At 44.3% G+C, this 22,839-nt stretch overlaps 1 protein-coding gene across 5 annotated transcripts in view; it reads left to right on the top strand.

Moving 5' to 3' along the window:
* tns2a (tensin 2a) overlaps positions 1–22,149 on the top strand; it is a 74,522-nt gene extending 52,373 nt beyond the window's left edge. For 4 of the 5 annotated variants that reach the window (XM_054746182.2, XM_070544974.1, XM_054746186.2 and 1 more), the window contains exons 11-28: positions 1,215–1,298; positions 3,466–3,578; positions 4,038–4,098; positions 4,397–4,472; positions 4,627–4,756; positions 13,090–13,155; positions 13,328–13,444; positions 13,587–15,125; positions 15,321–15,486; positions 15,912–17,050; positions 17,137–17,265; positions 17,353–17,448; positions 18,065–18,142; positions 18,281–18,358; positions 20,934–21,102; positions 21,187–21,255; positions 21,505–21,531; positions 21,780–22,149. In XM_054746182.2, the coding sequence (XP_054602157.2) occupies positions 1,215–1,298; positions 3,466–3,578; positions 4,038–4,098; positions 4,397–4,472; positions 4,627–4,756; positions 13,090–13,155; positions 13,328–13,444; positions 13,587–15,125; positions 15,321–15,486; positions 15,912–17,050; positions 17,137–17,265; positions 17,353–17,448; positions 18,065–18,142; positions 18,281–18,358; positions 20,934–21,102; positions 21,187–21,255; positions 21,505–21,531; positions 21,780–21,918 (4,276 nt within the window). In that variant the 3' untranslated portion in view covers positions 21,919–22,149. The remainder of the gene's footprint in view (positions 1–1,214; positions 1,299–3,465; positions 3,579–4,037; positions 4,099–4,396; positions 4,473–4,626; positions 4,757–13,089; positions 13,156–13,327; positions 13,445–13,586; positions 15,126–15,320; positions 15,487–15,911; positions 17,051–17,136; positions 17,266–17,352; positions 17,449–18,064; positions 18,143–18,280; positions 18,359–20,933; positions 21,103–21,186; positions 21,256–21,504; positions 21,532–21,779) is intronic. The other variant, XM_070544975.1, reaches the window with a different exon arrangement.
* Positions 22,150–22,839: the final 690 nt, after the last annotated feature.

The raw sequence follows: 22,839 nt of genomic DNA, 5'->3' as shown, positions 1-22,839 counted from the left end.
GTCCCTTGTTGTTTATTCTTTATATTAATGACATATGTTTAGTTTCTAAAACATTGCATTTCATACTATTTGCAGATGATACTAATGTTCTAAGTTTTGGGAAAGATTTAATAACATTAATGGACAAGGTTGAGAAAGAATTAAATGCATTAAAGTGTTGGTTTAACTTAAATAAATTAACTTTAAATTTAAATAAAACAAAATTTATCATATTTACTAATAGAGCAATTACAGTGGATACAAATCTCAAAATAAATAATACAGAAATTGAAAGAGCGAATGAAATAAAATTTCTTGGCGTAACCATAGAAAAAAAGTTAAGTTGGAAACCGCATATTGACTCAATTAAAGCAAAGTTATTGAAATCATTAGCAGTTCTCTATAAAGTTAAAGAATTTTTAGATGAAAAAGCTTTATATCTTTTGTATTGTTCCTTATTTCTGCCTTATTTCATGTATTGTGTTGAAGTGTGGGGAAATACCTACGAAACCCACTTAAAGCCTTTGTTTATAATTCAAAAGAGAGCAATCCGACTTGTAAATAAAGCAGCTTGTAGAGAGCATACACATTTACTTTTTATTCATTTAAAAGTATTAAAGCTAAGAGAATTAGTTACATTAAGAACTGCACAGTTTATGTATAAAGTGATGTATAATTTGATGCCAAAACAAATTCAGGATCTGTTCCAGATCAGAGAGAGTGTTTATGATCTCAGAGGGTATAAAATGTTTAGAAAGCCTAAAGTAAGAACTAAAATGAAACAACTTTGTATTTCTTGTGTTGGGGTTGATGTGTGGAATAAATTAGACCAGGAGCAAAAAGATTGTTCAACAATGGTAAAGTTTAAGGCTATGTTTAAATCAAATGTGATTAAATATTATGAATCAAGTCAATGAAAATATGCATAAAACATTAAAGGTCTTTTTTTTTTTTTATGAAGCTAGAATGGGGATTTGAATATATTCCCATACATTTCAAACATGATGTAAAAATTATGGAATCGGTACGCTATTCTAAAATTTTGTTTAAGTTCAAAGGGTTTGGGGGGCTGGGCTTATAAGCTTATGCTTCTGCCCGCGCCCATTCTTAGCATTGTGTAAGTTGTGTGTTTGCTTGTAAACCTGCAAATGTTTCTTTGTTATATTATATTGCACTATTGATTTTAATTTCTCATTAATTTCTCATTAAACTTCTAAACTTGTGTGTGTGTGTAGGGCGGACCAGGCTCTCAGTACTCTCGCCATGAGGAAGTTCTGTGAAGATAAGGTGTCCTCTTCCCTCCAGCCATCCCAAAACAGGTAGCGGCGACAGGATTATCTGAGTAGAAATGGAGGGGAAGGGTGTGTGTGTGTGTGTGTGTGTGTGTGTGGTTGCTGCAGGGGGGGGGGGGGGTTGGTTAGTATCAAACATCATAGCTGGCCTGATTTAATGGATTTAATGCATCCTCTCTCCAGGAGAAGGAAGAGGAAGCAGCTCCCAGTGTTAAACGCTTTTGTGGCTGCTGGATTTATCTTTAACGTCAAGCATCACAGACGACTTTCTGACACAAAGAGACAATAAATTCACACTTTTCAACTTTTCGTATTTTACAATCATTTTCTTGAGCCAGTATGTGCTAAAACGACCTTTTACAGGGTTAATGAAATGTCACTCAGACCCCCACCGCCCTCTGTGGCCAAAATATTGCACTTGCAACCTCAGAGTGCCGGTCCAGTCCCTGTTGGACTTAATGTGGAACTGACATACCTGGCGCTGCAGTCTGCTTCCAGCCCGTTTCCTGCATGTTTTAGATCATGAAAACCGCTAATTTGTCTGATTTAATGACAAACCGCTCCTGTAGACACTAATGAAGTCTGAGGAGACATTTCAGCTGTTAGATTAAGATGTTAAAAAGACGAACGCACAGCAAGGAGATAAGTTTTACTTCGTTTTTACTAATGGACACTAGGAAGTGCTAAAAGCTAGCCAAACTGGAAAGTATTCCTTTAATTACATTAAATTAAGCTGCTTTTGTTTTTAAGCTTCCGACATGACCTAAACGCTTTACACTTGACCCTAACAAGCTAGCTAAAATGTATGTAGCAGCACTTTGAAAAGGTTTTTGTCCCGTGATGAATTTCTTTTGTTTTTGTTGTTTAAAGTTAAACTTTACTCATATTTTAACACATTTGACATTCAACACATCCGCAACACGACTCTACCACTGACTCTTTGAAACACTGATGTTTTATCTCCACAAATAACACGAGCCTGGAGGAGTTCTGCCTTGTTGTGGATCTAATGAGTCCAAAAGCAACGATTTGGTGAGCTTTTTAGACAAATGCGAGATAGCCACTTTATTACTTGTTGTTTTTTTAATCACAATATATTTATAGTTATGCTGGGTTAGAACATTAAGAGGCATGAAAACAAACGTTTTGAGCTAATTTGCTTTCTGCATTTAGGACTGCAGCTTTAAACTTGCACAGCATTTTAGAAAAACAACGCCAGACCAATGTTGCCATGCTTTAGCTTTTCAGGTGACGTCATAGATAGTAATTATTTTACCAAACGTTTAAGGGATCCTCTCTATTCCTGTTACAATTTTTCTGTAGGCAACACTATGTTGTCTTAGATCTGTAGAGGACAATAAAGCTTGCAAATATCTCATCACAATACTTCAAAGATATGCTTTAAGTTCTGTCACACCCAGTGTGCGGTCTCTAGTAGCAGGACTGTGGTGACACTTTGGTCACGCTGCTTTTTATGCCAGTCCCTTATTTGTTTAGTGCAGGCGGGGAACCACTTTACTGTAGTGTGAGCTTGGTTATATTTATACGTTATGATCACCCAAAGAAAAATTAGGATCCCTTGATTGTTTTCTCAGTCGGTTCCTTATCTCATCACGTACCACAGAGCCAAATCTGCAGGCAGCTTGGGGGTCATGGTGGTTGGGTTGGTGCAACAATAGACAGACCACGTTGTTGCAATGCAACCTAAGAAATGTACAAGAGTGAGCAACTTTGCTGAAGGGATCAGAATAAAATGTGAATTTAATTCTTTCCCGGGTCAGTCTAGCAGGAATTTCCTAATATGGTCAGGTTTGTATTATTATTTCCTTGATGTGTTTTGATGGCCATCTGCAGCTTTCCTCAGAATTTAGCACGACATGTCTTCTTCAGTTGGTTTTCCTTGTAGGTGTTTAACCTTGTAGACCATATAGGTCAGAAGGGTTGGACACGCCCACCACATTGTCAGAGAAAGGTAACTCCCAGGTGACCCCTGAGGAAGATACACCTGAAATATCAATGATTATAGTAATTCTAGTTTTTGAAACTGAACTGTTGTCTAATGTTAACATTGTGTGGAAATGTGTGTGTGGGTGAATGAATGTGTTGTAAAGCACCTTGAGGGGCTAAAGAACCCTAGAAGGCAGTATTAAATATAGACCATCTGAATCCCTCTTGCTCCACCTTCGTCCTTCAGGTATATCTATTACTTTGGAGGTCTTCTCTCTGGGGCGATAAAGATGAACAGCAGCCCTCTTTTCCTCCATCAAGTCCTCATCCCATCACTCCCCAACTTCCAGGAGGAAGGAGGTACATTCTCAATCCAAATTATTTAAAAATTCCTATTTGTAGGCCATGTTTTTAGTAAGTTCTGACTTCCTGATTTTATCATCCCTTATCTTTGTTTACATTATTTAGAATCCTTCATTCCTTTTGTTTTTCCTTGAAACTAAAATCAGATTTCTTCAGGGCATGTTTCTTGGAACATTCAGTGGTTTCGACTCCTTGAGGAGGGCATTTATTTAGCTGTACGTCTGTAATCCGAGTCTAAATGTAGATAAAACCTATATGGGATGTAATGTTTGTCCTGGCATGGTCCGTTTGACGGGCTTCCCACTGGAATTACAGCAGCTTTCCTGAACGCAGACACCAAAGACATCTCAACCCACACACATACTTCCCTGTTTATCTTTAATCCGATGATCACGTCAGCACATTCCTCTGTCTTCGCACTGATAATGCCCACCATGTCTGAAATCCTCTCTCCAGGTTATTACCCATTCTTGAAGATCTACCAGTCCATGCAGCTGGTCTACACGTCAGGCATTTAGTAAGTCTGCCTTGTTCTCATAAGGACAACTGCTAAAGGCTTGGCCATACTCACCAACTCTGGGGTTTCATTCATAAACGGAGGCTCTTAACACGATTAAAATGATTAAATAAGAGTAAAGTCTATTTTTCTTCTTCTGTTCCTTTTACTGAATGTATATCTGAGTCTGTTTAAATAGCTTATGTCAGTTTGGTTTAAATGGTCCTAAAATTAATCATTTAGAAAGTTATTTTATGATCATGGCTAGCGTTTATATTTGATTATCTTTCTAAAGATCCTTTTTTTTTATCATTGGCAGTGATCTCCAAGGTAGTGGGGGCAGACGCCTGTGTGTGACCATCGAACCAGCGCTGCTGCTGAAGGGTGACATTATGGTGGGTCATACTAGGGTTGTAGGATTCATCAAATCTTTTTTCTAAAATAAATATTTTGTTCTAGAAACAAGGTTTCTGTTACTGTGATGACACCAAAGTACAGATGCAGCTCATTTCGAAAACCTCTTTCCTCTCTCTCTGCTGCCCTCTTCAGGTGAAATGCTACCACAGGCTGGTGCAGAGTGCCGACAGAGACACGGTGTTCAGGGTGCAGTTCCACACCTGCACCATCCACGGATCCCAGCTCTGGTTTGGCAAAGGGGAGCTGGATGGAGCGTTTACAGGTGGGTTCATCTAGAGGTCGATTCCACCAGGTGGAAATTTAAGACTCATAAAACGGGATGGTCTGGTTGGGAACGGGTTTTTAGCGGAGTTTGACAGGATAAAAGCTGCCCGCTATTCAATGAAACTCACATTTAGCTATTTCTTTTATTCATGCGATACAACAATTAAAACAAAAAATATATAAAGGTGGTAATGATGGAATACAATACATATCAGTATATCATTTCATTCAAACACCCCCACATTTAATGTTCTTTTATTTCAATAGGTTTTTGTTTGTTTTTCCAGTTGGGTTCAATGCATGCTTAAATAGCATGAATGGAGGAGAATATGGCCTACCAAGCATTAATAAGTAGGAGCGGAAATCACTGGTATGATCACGATACATAATCATTTTAATGGATTGTGACTTGGGGCAGCAGTAGCTCAGGAGGTAGAGCGGGTTGCCTCATGATCGGAGGGTCATGGGTTAGATTCCAGCTCTCGCCAGGGGTATTCTGCTGTTGTGTCCTTGGGCAAGACACTTCACCCAACTTGCCTGTGTTGGTGGTGGTCAGAGGGGCTGATAGCACCAAATGGCAGCCTCGCCTCTGTCAGACCGCCCCAGGGTGACTGTGGCTACAAAGTGGCTTACCATCACTAGCAGTGTGTGAATGTGAGAGTGCATGAAAAGCGTTATATAAGTTTGATGATTATTATTATTATTATTATTATTGATGTTTTTTTATTTCTGAAGTTCAGTCAGAATACCATTTTGGTTTGGGTTTAGGATCCACTGATCCGGATAGTTGAACACAATCATGAACTAGGGGAGTGGTGACTTCTCACCATGACTAGCTCCTTTATTTAACACGTTTGGTGATGTGCAGGAACAAATGGAAAACAGCATATCGGCAAAACGTCAAACTTAAGAAAATTTCTAAATTAAACGTGTGTTTTATAAACCGTTATTCTTAGGGATGCACAATATATCGGCATCAATATCTGCCGATGTTAGTCATTTTTAACATATTGGCATCGTTCAGATAAATAAAACTGGGCTGACATTAAGATATCTTTTCCATCTTGCTTATCTGTTTCAGAGGGTGAAGGGGCGGTGATGTGTATTTGTTTAGTCATGTGACAATGATTGTAATAATCTCGGAAGCGTAAAAGGTTTGTGTTGTGTGTACATAATAACGTAAATTCAGTTGTAATCATTTTCATTCTGTACAAAACCTGCTTATTTTAGAAGCATTAATGTCAGTACATCGGTATCAGCAAGTACTGGTTATCGGCCATTTAAGTGGTATTGATATCAGATATTGGTATTGGCACAATTTCATATCAGTGCATCCCTAGTTGTTCTATTGATTTCTGCATTTTGGATCGATGATCGTGTAATCCAAGTACCAATGCGAATTAATGTATGATGCTCCTATTAATACAGTTGTGGTCAGAAGTTTACATACACTTGTAAAAAATATAATATAATGGCTCTACTGAGTGTCCCGTTATTTCTAAAACTCTGATTTTTCTCTGATAGAGTGATTGGAACAGATACTTCTTTGTCAAAAAAACATTCATGAAGTTTGGTTCTTTAATGTCTTTATTATGGGTTAACAGAGAAAAGTGATCACATTTGCTGGGTCACAAATATACATACAGCAGTGCTAATATTTGGTTACATGTCCCTTAGCCATTTTCACTTCAATCAGGCACTTTTGGTAGCCATCCACAAGCTTCTGGCAAGCTTCTGGTTGAATCTTTGACCACTCCTCTTGACAGAATTGGTGAAGTTCAGTTAAATTTGATGGCTTTCTGACATGGACTTGTTTCTTCAGCACTGTCCACATGTTTTCAATGGGGTTTAAGTGAGGACTTTGGGAAGGTCATTCTAAAACCCTTATTCTAGCCTGATTTAGCCATTCCTTTACCACTTTTGATGTGTGTTTGGGGTCATTGTCCTGTTGGAACACCCAACTGCACCCAAGACCCAACCTTCGTGCTGATGATTTTAGGTTATGTTGAAGAATGTGAAGGTAATCCTCCTTCTTCATTATCCCATTTACTCTCTGTAAAGCACCAGTTCCATTGGCAGCAAAACAGCCCCACAGCATAATATTCCCACCACCATGCTTGACTGTAGGCATGGTGTTCTTGGGGTTAAAGGCCTCACCTTTTCTCCTCCAAACATATTGCTGGGCATTGTGGCCAAAAAGCTCGATTTTCGTTTCGTCTGACCACAGAACTTTCCTCCAGAAGGTCTTATCTTTGTCCATGTGATCAGCAGCAAACTTCAGTCGAGCCTTAAGGTGCCGCTTTTGGAGCAAGGGCTTCCTTCTTGCACGGCAGCCTCTCAGTCCATGGAGATGCAAAACACGTTTGACTGTGGACAATGACACCTGTGTTCCAGCAGCTTCTAATTCTTGGCAGATCTGCTTTTTGGTGATTCTTGGTTCACTCTTTACCCTCCTGACCAATTTTCTCTCAGCAGCAGGTGATAGCTTGCATTTTATTCCTGATCTTGGCAGTGATGAAACAGTGCCATGCACCTTATCCTTACAAACAATTGTTTGCACTGTTGCTCTTGGGACCTGCAGCTGCTTTGAAATGGCCCCAAGTGACTTTCCTGACTTGTTCAAGTCAATAATTCGCTTTTTCAGATCCATGCTGAGCTGCTTTGACTTTCCCATTGTAGCGTTTGTGGGCGTTTGTATCCAATGAGCCCTATTTACCTGGCCTAAGAGAAGTCACCAGCTGTAGTCACTCATAATCACTCACAAGAAGTTAAGAGGCCATGCTATGAAGCTCAGTTCACTGACACGTTTCTAAGTCACCAAAATTGCTAGTTCATGTTGCTGTATGTATATTTGTGACCCAGCAAATGTGATCACTTTTCTCTGTTAACCCATAATAAAGACATTAAAGAACCAAACTTCATGAATGTTTTTTGTGACAAAGAAGTATCTGTTCCAATCACTCTATCAGAGAAAAATCAGAGTTTTAGAAATAACGGGACACTCAGTAGAGCCATTATATTATATTTTTTACAAGTGTATGTAAACTTCTGACCACAACTGTAAGTTCCATCCGTCCATTTTAATTCACTTATCCCCAGTCGATTCGCAGGAGCAGCAGTCTAAGCAGGGAGGCCCAGACTTCTCTTTCCATAGCCACTTGGACCAGCTCCTCCAAGGGAAACCCATGGTATTTCCTGGCCAGCCGAGAAACAGAGTCCCTCCAGCAAGTCCTGGGTCTTCCTTTAGGCCTCCTTCCGATGCCTTGAAAACCTAACCAGGGAGGCGTCAAGAAGGCCTCCGGACCAAATGCCCAAGCCACCTCAATTGGCTCCTTTTGATGTGGAGGAGCAGCAGGTCTACTCCGAGCCCCTCCTGGATGACCGAGCTTCTCACCTATCTCTAAGGGAGAGCCCAGACACCCTGTGGAGAAAACTAATTTCAGCTGCTTTTATCCGCGATCTCGTTCTTTCGGTCACCAACCAAAGCTTGTGACCATAGGTGAGAATAGGAACGTAGATTGACCAGTAAATTGAAAGCTTCGCCTTCCGGCTCAGCTCTTTCTGCACCACAACAAAAAAGAACAGCGCCCCCATCACATGCAGCACCAATCAACCTAACAATCTTGCGCGCCATCTTTCCTTCACTCGTGAACAAGACTATTAATAAGTTGTGCATCATTTATCATAGAAAGTTCATTTAACTGGAAAATTGATAAAATAAGCAAAAACTGTGTGGAAAAGCTAAAAATGTAATATCAGAATATTATAGTACCACTTCACAAGATTACTATACCTATAAATGGCCAATATATGTTAATGTTATTTATAAATGTGTTGTAACCATTAACATATGTTAGATTAAAAGTACAGTAGTGACCTGTTTCTAAATGTTATTTCTATATAAACTGCAGAAAAAATTCTTTGTGGGAATAAAAATTATTCCTCTAACTCTCATCTTTAGTCTACAAGAACATATTTTATTTTTCCTTAAATGCCTGACTTTGCTCCTTTACATTGTTTTACTATAAATCGACATCCAAGCAGCGTCTCACCTAATAGCAGCCCTTCAAACTGGCAATGTGGGAAGATCTTCTCGGTGGTTTGGCCTCATAATGTTATGGTGGAATAAATCTTTAAATAGTAGTAATTTAATCCCCATTCTGAAAGAAATAACAGCTCCTTGGAGAAAACTGTGAATTAGATGCACTACAAGCCACAATGACAATGTCTCAGTGAAGAAAAAAGCTAAGAGTTTATGATACACAGTTAGTGGCTACGCATCCATTAACTCCATGATGGATACACTCATTACTTAATTTCCTCCTGGGTTTCAATCCATCCATCCATCCATTTTCATCCGCTTATCCGGAGTCGGGTCGCGGGGGCAGTAGCCTAAGGCGAGAGGCCCAGACTTCCCTCTCCCCAGCCACTTGGGCCAGCTCCTCCGGGGGAATCCCAATGCGTTCCCTGGCCAGGTGAGAGACATAGTCCCTCCAGCGTGTCCTGGGTCTACCTTTAGGTCTCCTCCCGGTTGGACGTGCCCAGAAAACCTCACCAGGGAGGCGTCCAGGAGGCATCCTGGCCTGATGCCTGAGCCACCTCAACTGGCTCCTCTCGATGTGGAGGAGCAGCGGGTCTACTCCGAGCCCCTCCTGAATGACCGAGCTTCTCACCCTATCTCTAAGGGAGAGCCCAGCCACACTTCTGAGAAAACTCATTTCAGCCACTTGTATCCGTGATCTCGTTCTTTCGGTCACTTCCCAAAGCTCATGACCATAGGTGAGGGTAGGAAAGTAGATCGACCGGTAAATCGAGAGCTTTGCCTTCTGACTCAGCTCTCTCTTCACCACAACATACCGGTACAATGCCCACATCACTGCAGATGCAGCACTAATCCGCCTATCGATCACATCTCTCCAGTTTTCTCTCACTCGTGAACAAGACCCAGAGATACTCAAACTCCTCCACTTGGGGCAGGACCTCATCCCTGACCCGGAGAAGGCATTCTACCCTTTTCCGAATCAAGACCATGGTCTCAGATTTAGAGGAGCTGATTCTCATCCCAGCTGCTTCACACTCGGCTGCGAACCGCTCCAGCGAAAGCTGAAGATCACGTTCTGATGAAGCCAACAGGACCATATCATCTGCAAATAGCAGAGACCTGATCCTCAGGCCACCAAAACGGATGCCCTCCACACCTTGGCTGCACCTAGAAGTCCTGTCCATAAAGGTTATGAACAGAATCGGTGACAAAGGGCAGCCTTGGCGGAGTCCAACTCTCACTGGGAACGAGCCTGACTTACTGCCGGCAATGTGGACCAAGCTCTGACACCGGTCATACAGGGACCTAACAGCCTGTATCAGAGGGCCTGGTACCCCATACTCCCAGAGTACCCCCCACAGGGCCCTCAGAGGGACGCGGTCAAACGCCTTCTCCAAATCCACAAAACACATGTAGACTGGTTGGGCAAATTCCCACACAACCTCCAGGATCCCCCAAAGGGTATAGAGCTGGTCCACTGTACCACGGCCAGGATGAAAACCACATTGCTCCTCCTGAATCTGAGGTTCAACAATCCGATGGACCCTCCTCTCCAGGACCCCTGAATAGACCTTACCAGGAAGGCTCAGGAGTGTGATTCCCCCTGTAGTTGGAACACACCCTGCGGTCCCCCTTTTTAAATAAGGGGACCACCGCCCCGGTCTGCCATTCCAGTGGGACTGCCCCCAATGTTGAAGCGATATTGCAGAGCCGTGTCAGCCAACACAGCCCCACAACATCCCCACAGCCCCTTAAGGAACTCCGGGCGGATCTCATCCGCCCCCGGAGCCTTGCCACAGAGGAGCTTTTTAACCACCTCAGTGACCTCAGCACCAGAGATTTGAACCCAAAGCCAACCCAAAGTCCCCAGGCTCTGCTTCCTCACTGGAAGACATGTCGGTGGGATTGAGGAGGTCTTCGAAGTATTCTGCCCACCAATCCACAACGTCCTGAGTAGAGATCAGCAGCACACTGTTCCCACTATATTCAATTCAATTCAAGTTTATTTATATAGCGCCAAATCACGACAAGAGTCGTCTCAAGGCACTTCACATAATAAACATTCCAATTCACAGTTCATTAAGCCAATCAGAAATAATGTTTCCTATATAAGGAACCCAGCAAATTGCATCAAGTCACTGACTAGTGTCAGTGACTATACAGCAATCCTCATACTAAGCAAGCATGCAGCGACAGTGGAGAGGAAAACTCCCTTTTAACAGGAAGAAACCTCCAGAGAATCCTGGCTCAGTATAAGCAGCCATCCTCCACGACTCACTGGGGATCGAGAAGACAGAGCAGGCAGACAAAGACACACACACACACACACACACACACACACACACACACACACACACACACACACACACACACACACACACACACACACACACACACACACAAACAAGTAATGTGTCTACAGTTATATTGTGATGTCTTAGTAAATATTGTATTTGGTGAAAGATAAACTTTATTGTATTTATCCTAGTGGATCTATAATTAAACGGATAAACTAGTATTAGCACATCAAAAGTCAATGAAAACAGGAAGTTATTATCAGGAGAGAGAGAATGTATTAGTGGTTAGCAGCAGTGTGCTAGTCGATGGCCCCCTCCATGAGGCCACCACGGCTCAGCAGACCCTATAGATAGGGTCCATTCAGACTCAATGTCCCCCGCCTCCCCCGGAACATTTTGGATGTTCTGTCATAGGTGGGAATGGACGCTCCTTCTGACAGGGGACTGCCAGATGTTCCCAGCAGACCCTCGTGATATGTTTGGCCCTGCCTGGTCTGACCGGCATCCTCCCCAACCATCTGAGCCAACTCACCACCAGGTAGGGGTCAGTTGACAGCTCCACCCCTGTCTTCACCCGAGTGTCCAAGACATGCGGCCGCAGGTCAGACAAAACAACAAAGTCGATCATCGAGCTGCGGCCTAAGGTGTCCTGGTGCCAAAAGCACATATGTACACCTTTATGTCTGAACATGGTGTTCATTATGGACAATTCATGACTGGCACGGAAGTCCAATAACAAAACACCACTCAAATTCAGATCGGGGGGCTGTTCCCCCAGCAGAACGAGGGAGTCACCGGAAGGAGCACTTTCCAGCACTCCCTCCATGGTCTCCAAAAAGGGTGGGTAGTCTGAACTGTAGTTTGGTGCATTAAGGTAGCGCAACTCGGGTTGCGAATGACCACAGTCACCAATTCTTGTAGAATTCTGTGTACTGAAACTCTAATTTCCCTCTGGGATTAATAAAGTATCTTTGAATTGAATTGAATTGAATTGAATGAGCACGGACCAGAGTCAGAACCCATCCCCCCACACGTAGGTGGAGGGAGGCTACCCTCTGATTCACTGAAGTAAACCCAAATGTACAGGCACTAAGATGGGGGAGCAACTAGTATGCCCACCCCTGCTCGCCGCCTCTCAGTGGGAGCAACTCCAGAGTGGTAGAAAGTCGAACCCCTCTCAAGGAAACTGGTTCCAAAGCCGGAGCCATGCGTTGAGGTGAGTCCGACTATATCTAGTCAGAACCTCTCAACCTCACACACCAACTCAGGCTCCTTCCCCACCAGAGAGGTGACATTCCATGTGCCAAGAGCCAGCTTCTGTAGCCGAGGATCAGACCGCCAAGGTCCCCACCCTCGACTACCACCTGACCCCTTTGGCCCATCCCACGAGTGGTGAGCCCATGGGATGGGGGACCCACATTTCCTCTTCGGGCTGTGCCTGGCCGGGCTCCATGGGTGAAAGCCCAGCCACCAGGCGCTTGCCAACATGCCCCACCTCCAGACCTGGCTCCAGAGGGGGGCCCCGTTGACCCACGTGCAGGCAAGAGAACACAGTTTCTATTTATGTAATTCATCATAAGAGGTCTTCGGGCTGCTCTTTGTCTGATCCCTCACCTAGGACTTGTTTGCCATGGGTGACCCTACCAGAGGCAGAAAACCTCAGACAACTTAGCTCCTAGGATCATTGAGACACTCAAACCCCTCCACCACGGCAAGGTGGCAGCCCAGGGAGAGGCTGGGTTTCACTTTCTCTGAAAAAACAGATCATGTGTTTGTGGAAGCTTTTTGGTTTTTAATCCATACAAGAGATTAAATAAATAAATAAATCTGTGGAAAATAATAGTATATTTTAAACAATGCTGAATAATGAATCTGCATTTCACGTGAATGCATTTAAATTGACATATTTGTGCTTGGAGAGAAAACATTTATATTTAAACTGAGTTTTTACAGTTTTGATTTTATTGAGTTTATTTCATTCCTTTTCTTTAGATGAGCGTTTTCCATCCGATGCCACCGTGGAGTTCGTATTCTCCTCTGGACCTGAGAGAATCAAAGGTTTGTTACCCCAAAATACGATTTAGTTCTGATCCAGCACTTAGGTTTTGATTGTTAATGGGGAACAAAACAAATGATTTTATTGGCCAAAACTTTAAAGATGTTTGATTCTTTGTCTAAAATCTGATCAATGAAGAGAAAGAAACTGAGATTACTTGCTTCTTTATTTCAGGTCGTGAGTATCACAAGAATGACCCGGCTGTCATTGTCGATTACAACACTTCTGACCCGGTGGTTCGTTGGGATTCCTACGAAAACTTCAATCAGCGCTACCAGGACAGCCTAGAGGGTATCTGGTCTTTTTATGTCCAACCTCAAAAGAGAGTTGCAGATTACTGCCAGTTCTAATTTTGACCTATGAAGGGACTTTGATCAGATTAGCTCCACAAAAAAACAAGTATTGCCAGTTCAAAGGTTTTTTTCTGTTTCAGATATTGCCCACACCAGAGGTCCTCTAGATGGCAGTCTCTATGCTCAAATAAAGAAGCGCCGAGGTCCAAACTCTGGTCCTCTTACCTCAGCTAATGGCAACAGTCCAGGGGGAGCCCTTACAGAAGATAGACCTGATCACTCAAGCTTTTCGGCCCATTCCCTCCATCTGAATCAATCATGCATCCATTCTGACCACCCGGAGGAGCCTGTCCGTCCCCCGCCACCAACAAGGCAAGAAAGGGAGGAGCTTGAACGTCTCCTTGGTGGAATTGAGGGAAACCAAGATGGAGAGCGAGAGACCGCCATTTTGGACGACGGGGATTCCTGGCCATCAGAGAGAGCTGGCACTCTGAGGCTTGGACGGTCATGTTCATGCCGGGATGGTTACCGGTCCCAGCGCTGTGCTGAGCCGGGCTGTGACCGTACCCTCCTCATGCCAAATGGCTACTGCCTTGATCGAGCACCTGGCACTAATGGGCACCATGGGGCAACCCCTTCAGCCAGTCCAAATGCTACTAGCCCTCTGTCACACATGGACATGTGTCAACATTACAGCCCACACACCCACCAGTCCCTTGCACCCCCAGATCTAGTGTGGGATCGTCAGAGTGGCCCACCTCACTACCTGCACCGAACCTGCTCAGATGCACCATCAACTCGACACATCTGTCCATACACATCATCGGACCTTACCCCTCACCCTCACAATCATTTACACCACCCTATGGCATCCCCTGGTCGTCAATGCTGTCGTGAGGACACACCTTTTCACCATCCTCCACCCCCTCACAGCATCCACAACCTCTCACACCACCCAAAACCCTCCACCAGCCCAACCTACCAAGACATTATGCTGGTGGATGGTTTTCCGCCCCATGGCTGTGCCTGTAGGGACTGCAGCATGAGGAGGGAAGAATCCTCTGCCTATCACGGTCTGAGGCTGGACCGTGGTGACAGCTTCCACTGGGACCGGGAGGCGGAACTTCAACAAAGGGAGACGGGGCTTAGGAAGGCCAGGAAGACTGAGTTACCAAGAGCTTCAGAGCTCCACTGGGAGTGGGATCCTGGGCTCAGACGAGGCAGAGAGCTGTCCCTCCACTGGGAGCGCAACAGGGAGGAAGAGCTGCAGTGGGAGAGAGACCGAGAGGCTGAATACTGGCACAGGAGGGCCACTGTAGCTTCCCACGGCCCACAGGGACACGAACTCCAAGCATTCACCTTTGATCCATTGCCATCAGGTCACCCAGCGTATCCAGAAGCATCAAGGTCCCACGCTCATTCTCACCTGGATCTGAAGTACAGCAGCAGCAGCAGTGGCTACCAAACACCACGTCAGGTGTGTCCCTGTTCACCGTATCAACCTTCGCCATCTGAAAGCAGGGGCTATGCCTCCGGCTACCAGTCTGAGTCCACATCTCCACTGCCTCCCAACTCCTCCATGATGGGACCTTGTAGCCATAGCAACGGGCCTGCAGACCATAACCAACATCACCACCCTCCTGACTCACAGCAGTCCTACAGCTCCGACTCACACACTGGTGAGTCACATAAAACAGACACACTTGTATTTTAACAAGAATGTTGTGAGAATAAACAATCTATAATCAGCAACAGCATGCCGTACAAACACGTGTTTGACACCAACTTTTTCTCTCTTAACTGTCTTCTGGAAATGTTTGACCCTTTTGAGATTGTTTTATTTTTATTTTTCCAATGACTCCTTCGACTCTCAGATGGCCTTCGTAGTTCTGGTGAAAGTGTGGGCTGGAGGGATCACATTACCCATGGCTCCTTTAAGAGGGTTCACAGAGATGGTCAAGTTGCTTGCTCCACACCATCTGACATGTCTGGACCTCCCACTCCTGTCCACACCAGTAGCCCTCTTCGTACACAGGAGAGGTACTCTACATTTGTGCATTTTATTAGAAAGGTTTATACAACATTCACCTGGATTTAATATTTGATTAGACATGCTGACATGGATCAGGAAAACAAAGGTCCTAACATCAATCAGGTGTGATGGAAGGGAAATTACTAGCTGAAACACTTTCTACCATTTAAAGGCTTGGTACTCTGCACCTTTCCCTTTGATTGAAAGAATTTCCTCGGATGAAAAGTGAAACATCTTGAAAAAAATGTCATTTAGCTCAGTTGTGTGTGATTGAACGTGAAAGGAAAACCAGAAAGTGTTTTGTGTATGTTATATATCAGGGTTTCCTCCAGCCAGGCTTTGCTTGGTCACCCGCCAGGCTTATCAAGTTTTCTGGGGGAAACCTTGTTATGTGTATGTTATGGTAATAAACACCCATATTTGTCCTTTAAAGCCCCAGTCCCGAAGGGAAAGAGTGTGGCATCCGGACCACAGACATAATCGGCAGCGACAGCGAGGCCTCCCCGGACCAAGACCTAGACAGACCCATTTGTAACTACATCAGTGCAGATCAGCCAGGAAGCCCCAAAACTAGCAAAGAGCAGTCCTCTTTTTCACTTGCCCAAAATGCACAAACAGCCACACCTTTACAGACTGAATCACCCAATCACTGCAGTGCACCTACAGAAGCTCCTCCCACCACACCCCTCCAGCAGCACTGTAGCACAAACACGCCTGTAGACTCATCTCTTGACATTGTGGCACCTGTCACATCAAACCAAGAGGGCTGCCAGGTTCCCTCTTCACCAGTCCATGCTTCATCATCACTAGATACACACCCCCTATCGGGTACTCCCTCTACCCAAAACCTCCAGCCTTCTGAAGCCGCTGCTGAACCTGCTACCGTGGCAAACCTGTCTCACACCCAAACCCAGACAAATGGTTCTGAAGTATCAAGCTCAGCACCACTCAATGGTTCTTCTCCAACAAAAACTCAACCAGACATCACCAAACCCAACTCCGACCTCTCCTATGCTCCAGCACCATCTTCCCCGCAACCTGGAACAGGCAGCATGGATGGGTCTCCGGTTTCCGATTCCCCAGTTCCAGGGTTTGCCACCCTGGGCAGGAGGTTAATGTTAGGTGGGTCAGAGCCATACCACTCAAATTACCAGCAGCACCACGGACCTCTACATCCCCACTACACAGCCATGGAGCAAAGCGCTGCTCTGGACACTAACAAGAGGCACTGCTATTCTGGTCCCATGCCACAACTCCACCCAGCCTCCTACTCCAACTACTCCACCATCTCCATCCCTCTCCCTCACCCACAGCCACCTTTACCAGAGAAACGACATCATCCTGCCCAACCTGGTTCTCCCAGTGAAGGGCTGAGGCCAGCCGGACTGCATGTGCCTCCCTCCAATTCCCAACATCATGTCACATTTTCTCCAACTGTTGGGGAAATTGCACCTCCTGCTGGTCAAAATGTTGCAACATCTACGGAGGGTGAGATGGTGAACAGGGTCAGCATTAAGTTTGTCCAGGACAGTTCAAGGTTCTGGTACAAAGCAGGTATCTCCAGAGAGCAAGGTGAGCTGAGGTTTACATTGACTGAATTAATATATTAGTTTGAAAAACATAGAAAGTTTGTGATGTTCCAATGTGGTTGGCCATAGCAATCGCAGCTCTGAAGGAGAGAGAGCCTGGAACTTTCCTGATCAGGGACAGTAACTCCTTCCAGGGGGCCTACGGTCTGGCCCTGAAGGTCGCTACACCTCCACCCAATGTTACCCACAACAGCAAAGGTAAGAAGGACTAAAACAGTCATTATGTTTCAACCTTTTCCTTTTGAACTCTTAATTGAGAACACACTAACCTTGTGACTTTTGCAGTAAATGATCCTCTAGAGCAGCTGGTGAGACATTTCCTGATAGAGACAGGCCCTCGAGGAGTCAAAATCAAAGGGTGTCAAAATGAGCCTTACTTTGGTAAGTTCCCCCCTCCCCAAATAAACCCCATGTCTGTATCTCATTGAGTGTGATATCATACTGTGCGTGATGTGCCGCAACACTGCAAAAACTACACACAAACTATTTCACACACGAAAATTCTCTTGTCAGAAGGGAAATATTGTGAAACCTTTCGACATCAAACTTGTCTATGGGGTAAACCAACATGGTGGAGACGCAGCATGCTTTTGTCAACTCACTTTCTGATTGACTACATGTCACATTCAACAGGCATCACATTTGTTTGGAATTGGAATCAAACCAAGACAATCCAACATGTTTAATATCCCCAATTTGTGACTGAAGCGATCCCGGTCTTCTTCAGTCAACCAGAGTGCTTGTAGCACACACACACACAGCTAGAATATGGACAAAATTGTCTTCTGAGTCACTATGGTGATCATGCATATCCTTAAGATCGTCAGAAGGTTAGAATCAAGTAAAAGATTGGCGCAATAACCCGTCCGTATGAACTGAGACTTGGACAATTAGTACTCTATCATTATTTCTCCAGTAAGAACCAGAAAGCCAGTTTTAATCTTTTTTTTCTCCAAGATTTTTTTGTTATGTAAACCTTAATGTTTCATGTTTACAGGGAGTTTGTCTGCACTAGTCTATCAGCACTCCATCACACCCATCTCTTTACCCTGTGCTCTCAAAATCCCTGAAAAAGGTTGGTATCACCCAGTGTGTCATCATTAAGATAAAAGGATAAAAAGAAAGTTTCTCTACAGGTTCTAATGTTTTAATAACCATGGGTAGCATCTTGGTGAGTATTTGTAAAATTATTATTTCTTTTTCATATTTTCAGATCTGATTGGAGAGGTATCGGAGGTTCAAGCAGTCAGTAACATCAGCACGGCTGCAGACCTACTGAAACAAGGAGCTGGTGAGTTCTGATTAGAAATCTGTTGTGTTAAGCTTGTGCATTTTTCGCAAAGGACTTCTTTATGTCCCACTATGAGGATTCTAGAGAGGTGGCACACTGTACAATCCAAGATTTTAGTGAGCCCAACTGCACGTCTCGCTCTAGCAGGACACACTGAGCATACTACCCCAATATAAAAAGAACATAAGTGCTATCTTTCATTAGACTCTGAGCAAAACTCCAAAAACGAGTGGTCCATGTGTTCTTTCTTGTAGCCTCCACTGTTGCTATTATTGCTAATGCTACTCTCACATTGCGCAATCCGCACTAGTTTAAGGCTGCTGGAGGCCGAATTTAGTCACGGGAGTGCTCAATGAGCTCTCTGTGGGTCGGTCATTCTAAATAGCCACATTCCTGTAAATCCACCTCAGGTTCGGTTTTTCCACACGATTCTGTTCACGGCGAGAGCTTTGTCTAGGACGGCCAAAAAACACAAAGTGTGGCCTTGAATCCTTTTAGTACTTTTTTGAAATGAAAAGATTTCAGATATCTAACACCTGAGTAGAGTAAAAATAAACTGCAGCATGAACACTGAAACAATAAAATCTTCATAATGTTTACCGATCTTGTTTAGTGTTTTAAGGAAGGAAACATCCTACTTTTGCAGAATCAACTAAAATATGTCAAAACAAAACTTAAGCAAATTATTTACTAAGTGTAATTCAAAGCTTGAAACATCATTAGTGAGGATCTTAGTGTGAGGAGGATTTTTGAACAGGTGAGAAAATGTTAAATTAAGTATCAGATATATGACTAAAATCTTTAAAGGGGTCCTACAATTGAAAAACTTTTACCTAGAAAAAGAAGTCAGCACCATCTTTGACCTCCATCAATTTTCAGTCGCTTATTTGGAGTCGGGTCACGAGGAAAGCAGCCTAAGTCGAGAAGCCCAGACTTTCCTCTCCCCAGTTATTTGGGCCAGATCCTCCTGGGGAATCCCAAGGCATTCCCTGGCCAGCCGAGTGACATAGTTCCTCCAACGTGTCCTGGGTCTTCTCTTGGATCCCCTCCCGGTTGGGCGTCCCCGGAAAGCCTCACCAGGAAGGAGTCCTGGAGGCATCCTGACCAAATGCCCGAGTCACCTCAACTAGCTCCTTTCGACGTGGAGGAGCAGCGGGTCTACTCCGAGTCTCTCCCAGATGACCGACTTTCTCACCCTATCTTTAAGAGCCTAGCACCCCTGGGGAGAAAACCAATTCTGAACGCTTGTATCCGCGATCTCGTTCTTTCGGTCGTTGCCCAAAGCTCATGACCATAGGTGAGGGTAGGAATGTAGATTGATAAGTAAATCGAGAGTGTTGCCTTCCGGCTCGCTTTCTCTTCACCACGACAGACTGGTACAACGCCTGCGTCACTGCAGACGTAGAACCAATCTGCCTATCGATCTCACGCTCCATTTTTCCCTCACTCATGAACAAGACCTCGAGTTACTTAAACTCCTCCACTCGAGACAGAACCTCGCCCCGACCTGGAAAAATCCACAAAACACATGTAGATTGGTTGGGCAAACTCCCATGTGCCCTCCAGGATCCCCCTATGGGTATAGAGCTGATCCATTGTTCCACGGCTGGGACAAAAACCTTATCGCTCCTCCTGAATCTGAGGTTCAACATCCAGAGCCATAAGGGATTCCTTACCACCAAGGAGTTTTTGACCACCTCAGTGACTTCGGCCTCAGAGATTGGAGAATCCAACCCAAAGTCCCCAGACTCTGCATCCTCACTAGAAGACGACCCGGTGGGATTCCCTCTTCAAAATAGTTCACCCACCGATCCACAACGTCCTGAGTAGAGGTCAGCATCACACCGTCACCTCTGGTTAGCCTCTTCAACAATGGATGCACGGAACATGGACCGCTTGGACTCAATGTCTCTCGCTTCCCTCGGGACGTGTTTGAAATTCTGTCGGAGGTGGGAATTGAAGCTCCTTCTGACAGGAGACTCTGCCAGATATTTCCAGCAGACCCTCACAATATGTTTAGGGCTGCCAGGTGTCACCTGCTTCCTCCCCGACCATCAAAGCCAACTAACCACCAGGTGGTGGTCAGTTAACAGCTCCACCAATCTCTTCACACGGAGTCTCTGTGACCCGATACTGAAGAGGTCGACCTGTAGATGGAAAAACAAGCCATTTCCGGAGGCTACAATGGTAACCGTAGAACAATGCTAGGCCCAACTACTGCTAACAATAACCTGAGCTACTTGTGCCCTTGTTGGGAGCAAATAAAACAAAGAAAATGTTGGTGCACCACTCACGTTTCAGGATGTACTTGGAATGTCCAGATTATGAATGACAGCCATTAAGATCTATAGCTTGTGGTCCTCCTCATGTCGCATTTTGAACTCTTGCACCCACGCACACCTCCCACCCCTTCAACATCGGTTGCCTGTGCAAAATATTTTTATAACTGGTTTATTTATTTTTTAGGCCTCCAGGACTTAACTAGGGTTAGTTAAAAATGTATTTATTTTTCTTAAACATGGAAGGCCCAGTTTTTAGTCTCATAAATTTCTATCAATTTCTGTTTCCTGCTCAGCCTGTAACGTCCTCTATCTGAATTCCGTGGAAACCGAGTCCCTGACTGGCCCCCAGGCAATCGCCAGGGCAACAGATGCCACGCTGGGTCGTAACCCGCGTCCGTCAGCCACCGTGGTCCAGTTTAAGGTGACATCACAGGGAATCACGCTGACTGACAGTCAGAGAAGGTAAAAAAAATCCCCACAAATAAAAGTTACCTTTCCTCTTTGTGTTGTTTTGATGAACAAATTAAATTTACCTCGCTCTTTTAGAGTTTTCTTTAGGAGACATTATCCAGTAAACAGCGTAACCTTCAGCAGCATCGACCCCAAGGACAGAAGGTGAGAGATTAGAAAAGAAGAGCTTATTAAAGTTTGGGCTGCGACTATGATCTTTTATTGCACGGTTAGCTGTGTCGTTGCATGAAGGTCTGATTTTTATGGATGTACTGCTTGTAGCCTGTAAGTGTGAGCATGAGAAACATGTAGATTTGCAGGCTGAGGCTGCAGCTGCGTTTGCTTGTTTGGCAGCTCTGCCTGTGATTGCACGTCCGTCTGAGTCTCGTTTCTCTCTCTCTCTCTGGCCTTTAGGTGGACTAACTCCAACAACGCTGTTAAGTAAGTGCTATTTGTGCGTAACAACTAAAGAATGTGGGAGAAGTTCTTTCCTTTGTGGCTGAGACTGCAGTCATATCAGAGCCTCTGCATGGCATCAGGTTGCGTGCGAGTCTTAGAAATTATTCCAGCAAACAAAAAGCTAAAGTTCTTTGTGGCCTTGTGCTACAGAACAATAATCCTCGCGATTTTGATTTCCCCCTGGAGATGTGCAGATCTTTTTTCTCACTTTCTCATCCTTCCTGTCACAGGGTGTTTGGTTTTGTAGCCAAGAAGCCAGGAAGTGTGGTCGAGAACGTCTGCCACCTGTTTGCAGAGTTGGACCCCGAGCAGCCCGCCTCTGCCATCGTCAACTTCATCAACAAGGTCATGCTGGCGCAGCGCCGATGAAAAGAAACAGAAAAGCCCGATACCCGGACCATGGCAGGGACGTCACCGTGCAAGACAAGGATTGTTAGAGGTTCTGAAATATACATTTGTTTACTTTCCAACGGGTGTGAAGAACCACAACTCTTCCCAGAAGAAGGACGCTTCAGAGGAAAGTGTTTATCCAGGGCTGTTGTCAAAAAGCAAGATTAAGTAAGCTCACTTTAGATTTTAGGTATCAAAAAGTGATCAACGTCGGGTGGAAATAAAGAAACACAAACCTGTAAACAAACATGAAAGGACGATTTCTGGTCTTTGGGGATATAATTATTTTTTTTTTGGGGGGGGGGGGGTTAATGCTAATTAATGAGAAAAATCCCATTCAGAATATAATCAACATCCCATAAACCCTGCTGGAATATCCAAACTCACGCTACAGGCGGTTTGTAATAAAGCTCCACTTCTCTTCCATGAAAACTGACCAGTTTCACTGCAGCCAACTTTCCATGACAACCGCCGTTTGGTTGACTGAATCCAAAGCCGAGCTTGCTTTCCGAAATACACTCCTGACTAAATCCCGTTTCACGCTTCTGCTGGCCAAGTCGGAACAGATCCGACCTTGGTGTCAAAGACTGGTTTTATTTTCTTAACCGTTTTGTACAAATTAAAGAACAGAGAGAGTTGAACATTTAGAGCTGCCTTTAAGAAGCCACAGGTGTTTATATTTTGTATTATTCTAAAAATACTTTTTTGTGAGAGTTCAATGGACCAACGTTTGTTTTGTAATTAACTTCCTGTATGTAGAGATGCTCAGGTATTCTCAGTTTTAACAGTGTTTAACACCTTTAATCATAACCGACAATCGTGCTTGGAATACACTCAGAGGCCAAAGACGTGTGTGTGTAGGGGGTGGGGCAAAATGAGGTGGACGGACTGTGTAAAAAA

The sequence above is a fragment of the Nothobranchius furzeri genome, chromosome 15, assembly GCF_043380555.1.
Source record: "Nothobranchius furzeri strain GRZ-AD chromosome 15, NfurGRZ-RIMD1, whole genome shotgun sequence".
Lineage (NCBI taxonomy): Eukaryota > Metazoa > Chordata > Actinopteri > Cyprinodontiformes > Nothobranchiidae > Nothobranchius > Nothobranchius furzeri.
The sequence above is the reverse complement of the archived record's forward strand: the minus strand, read 5'-3'. Positions and strand labels throughout refer to the sequence as shown.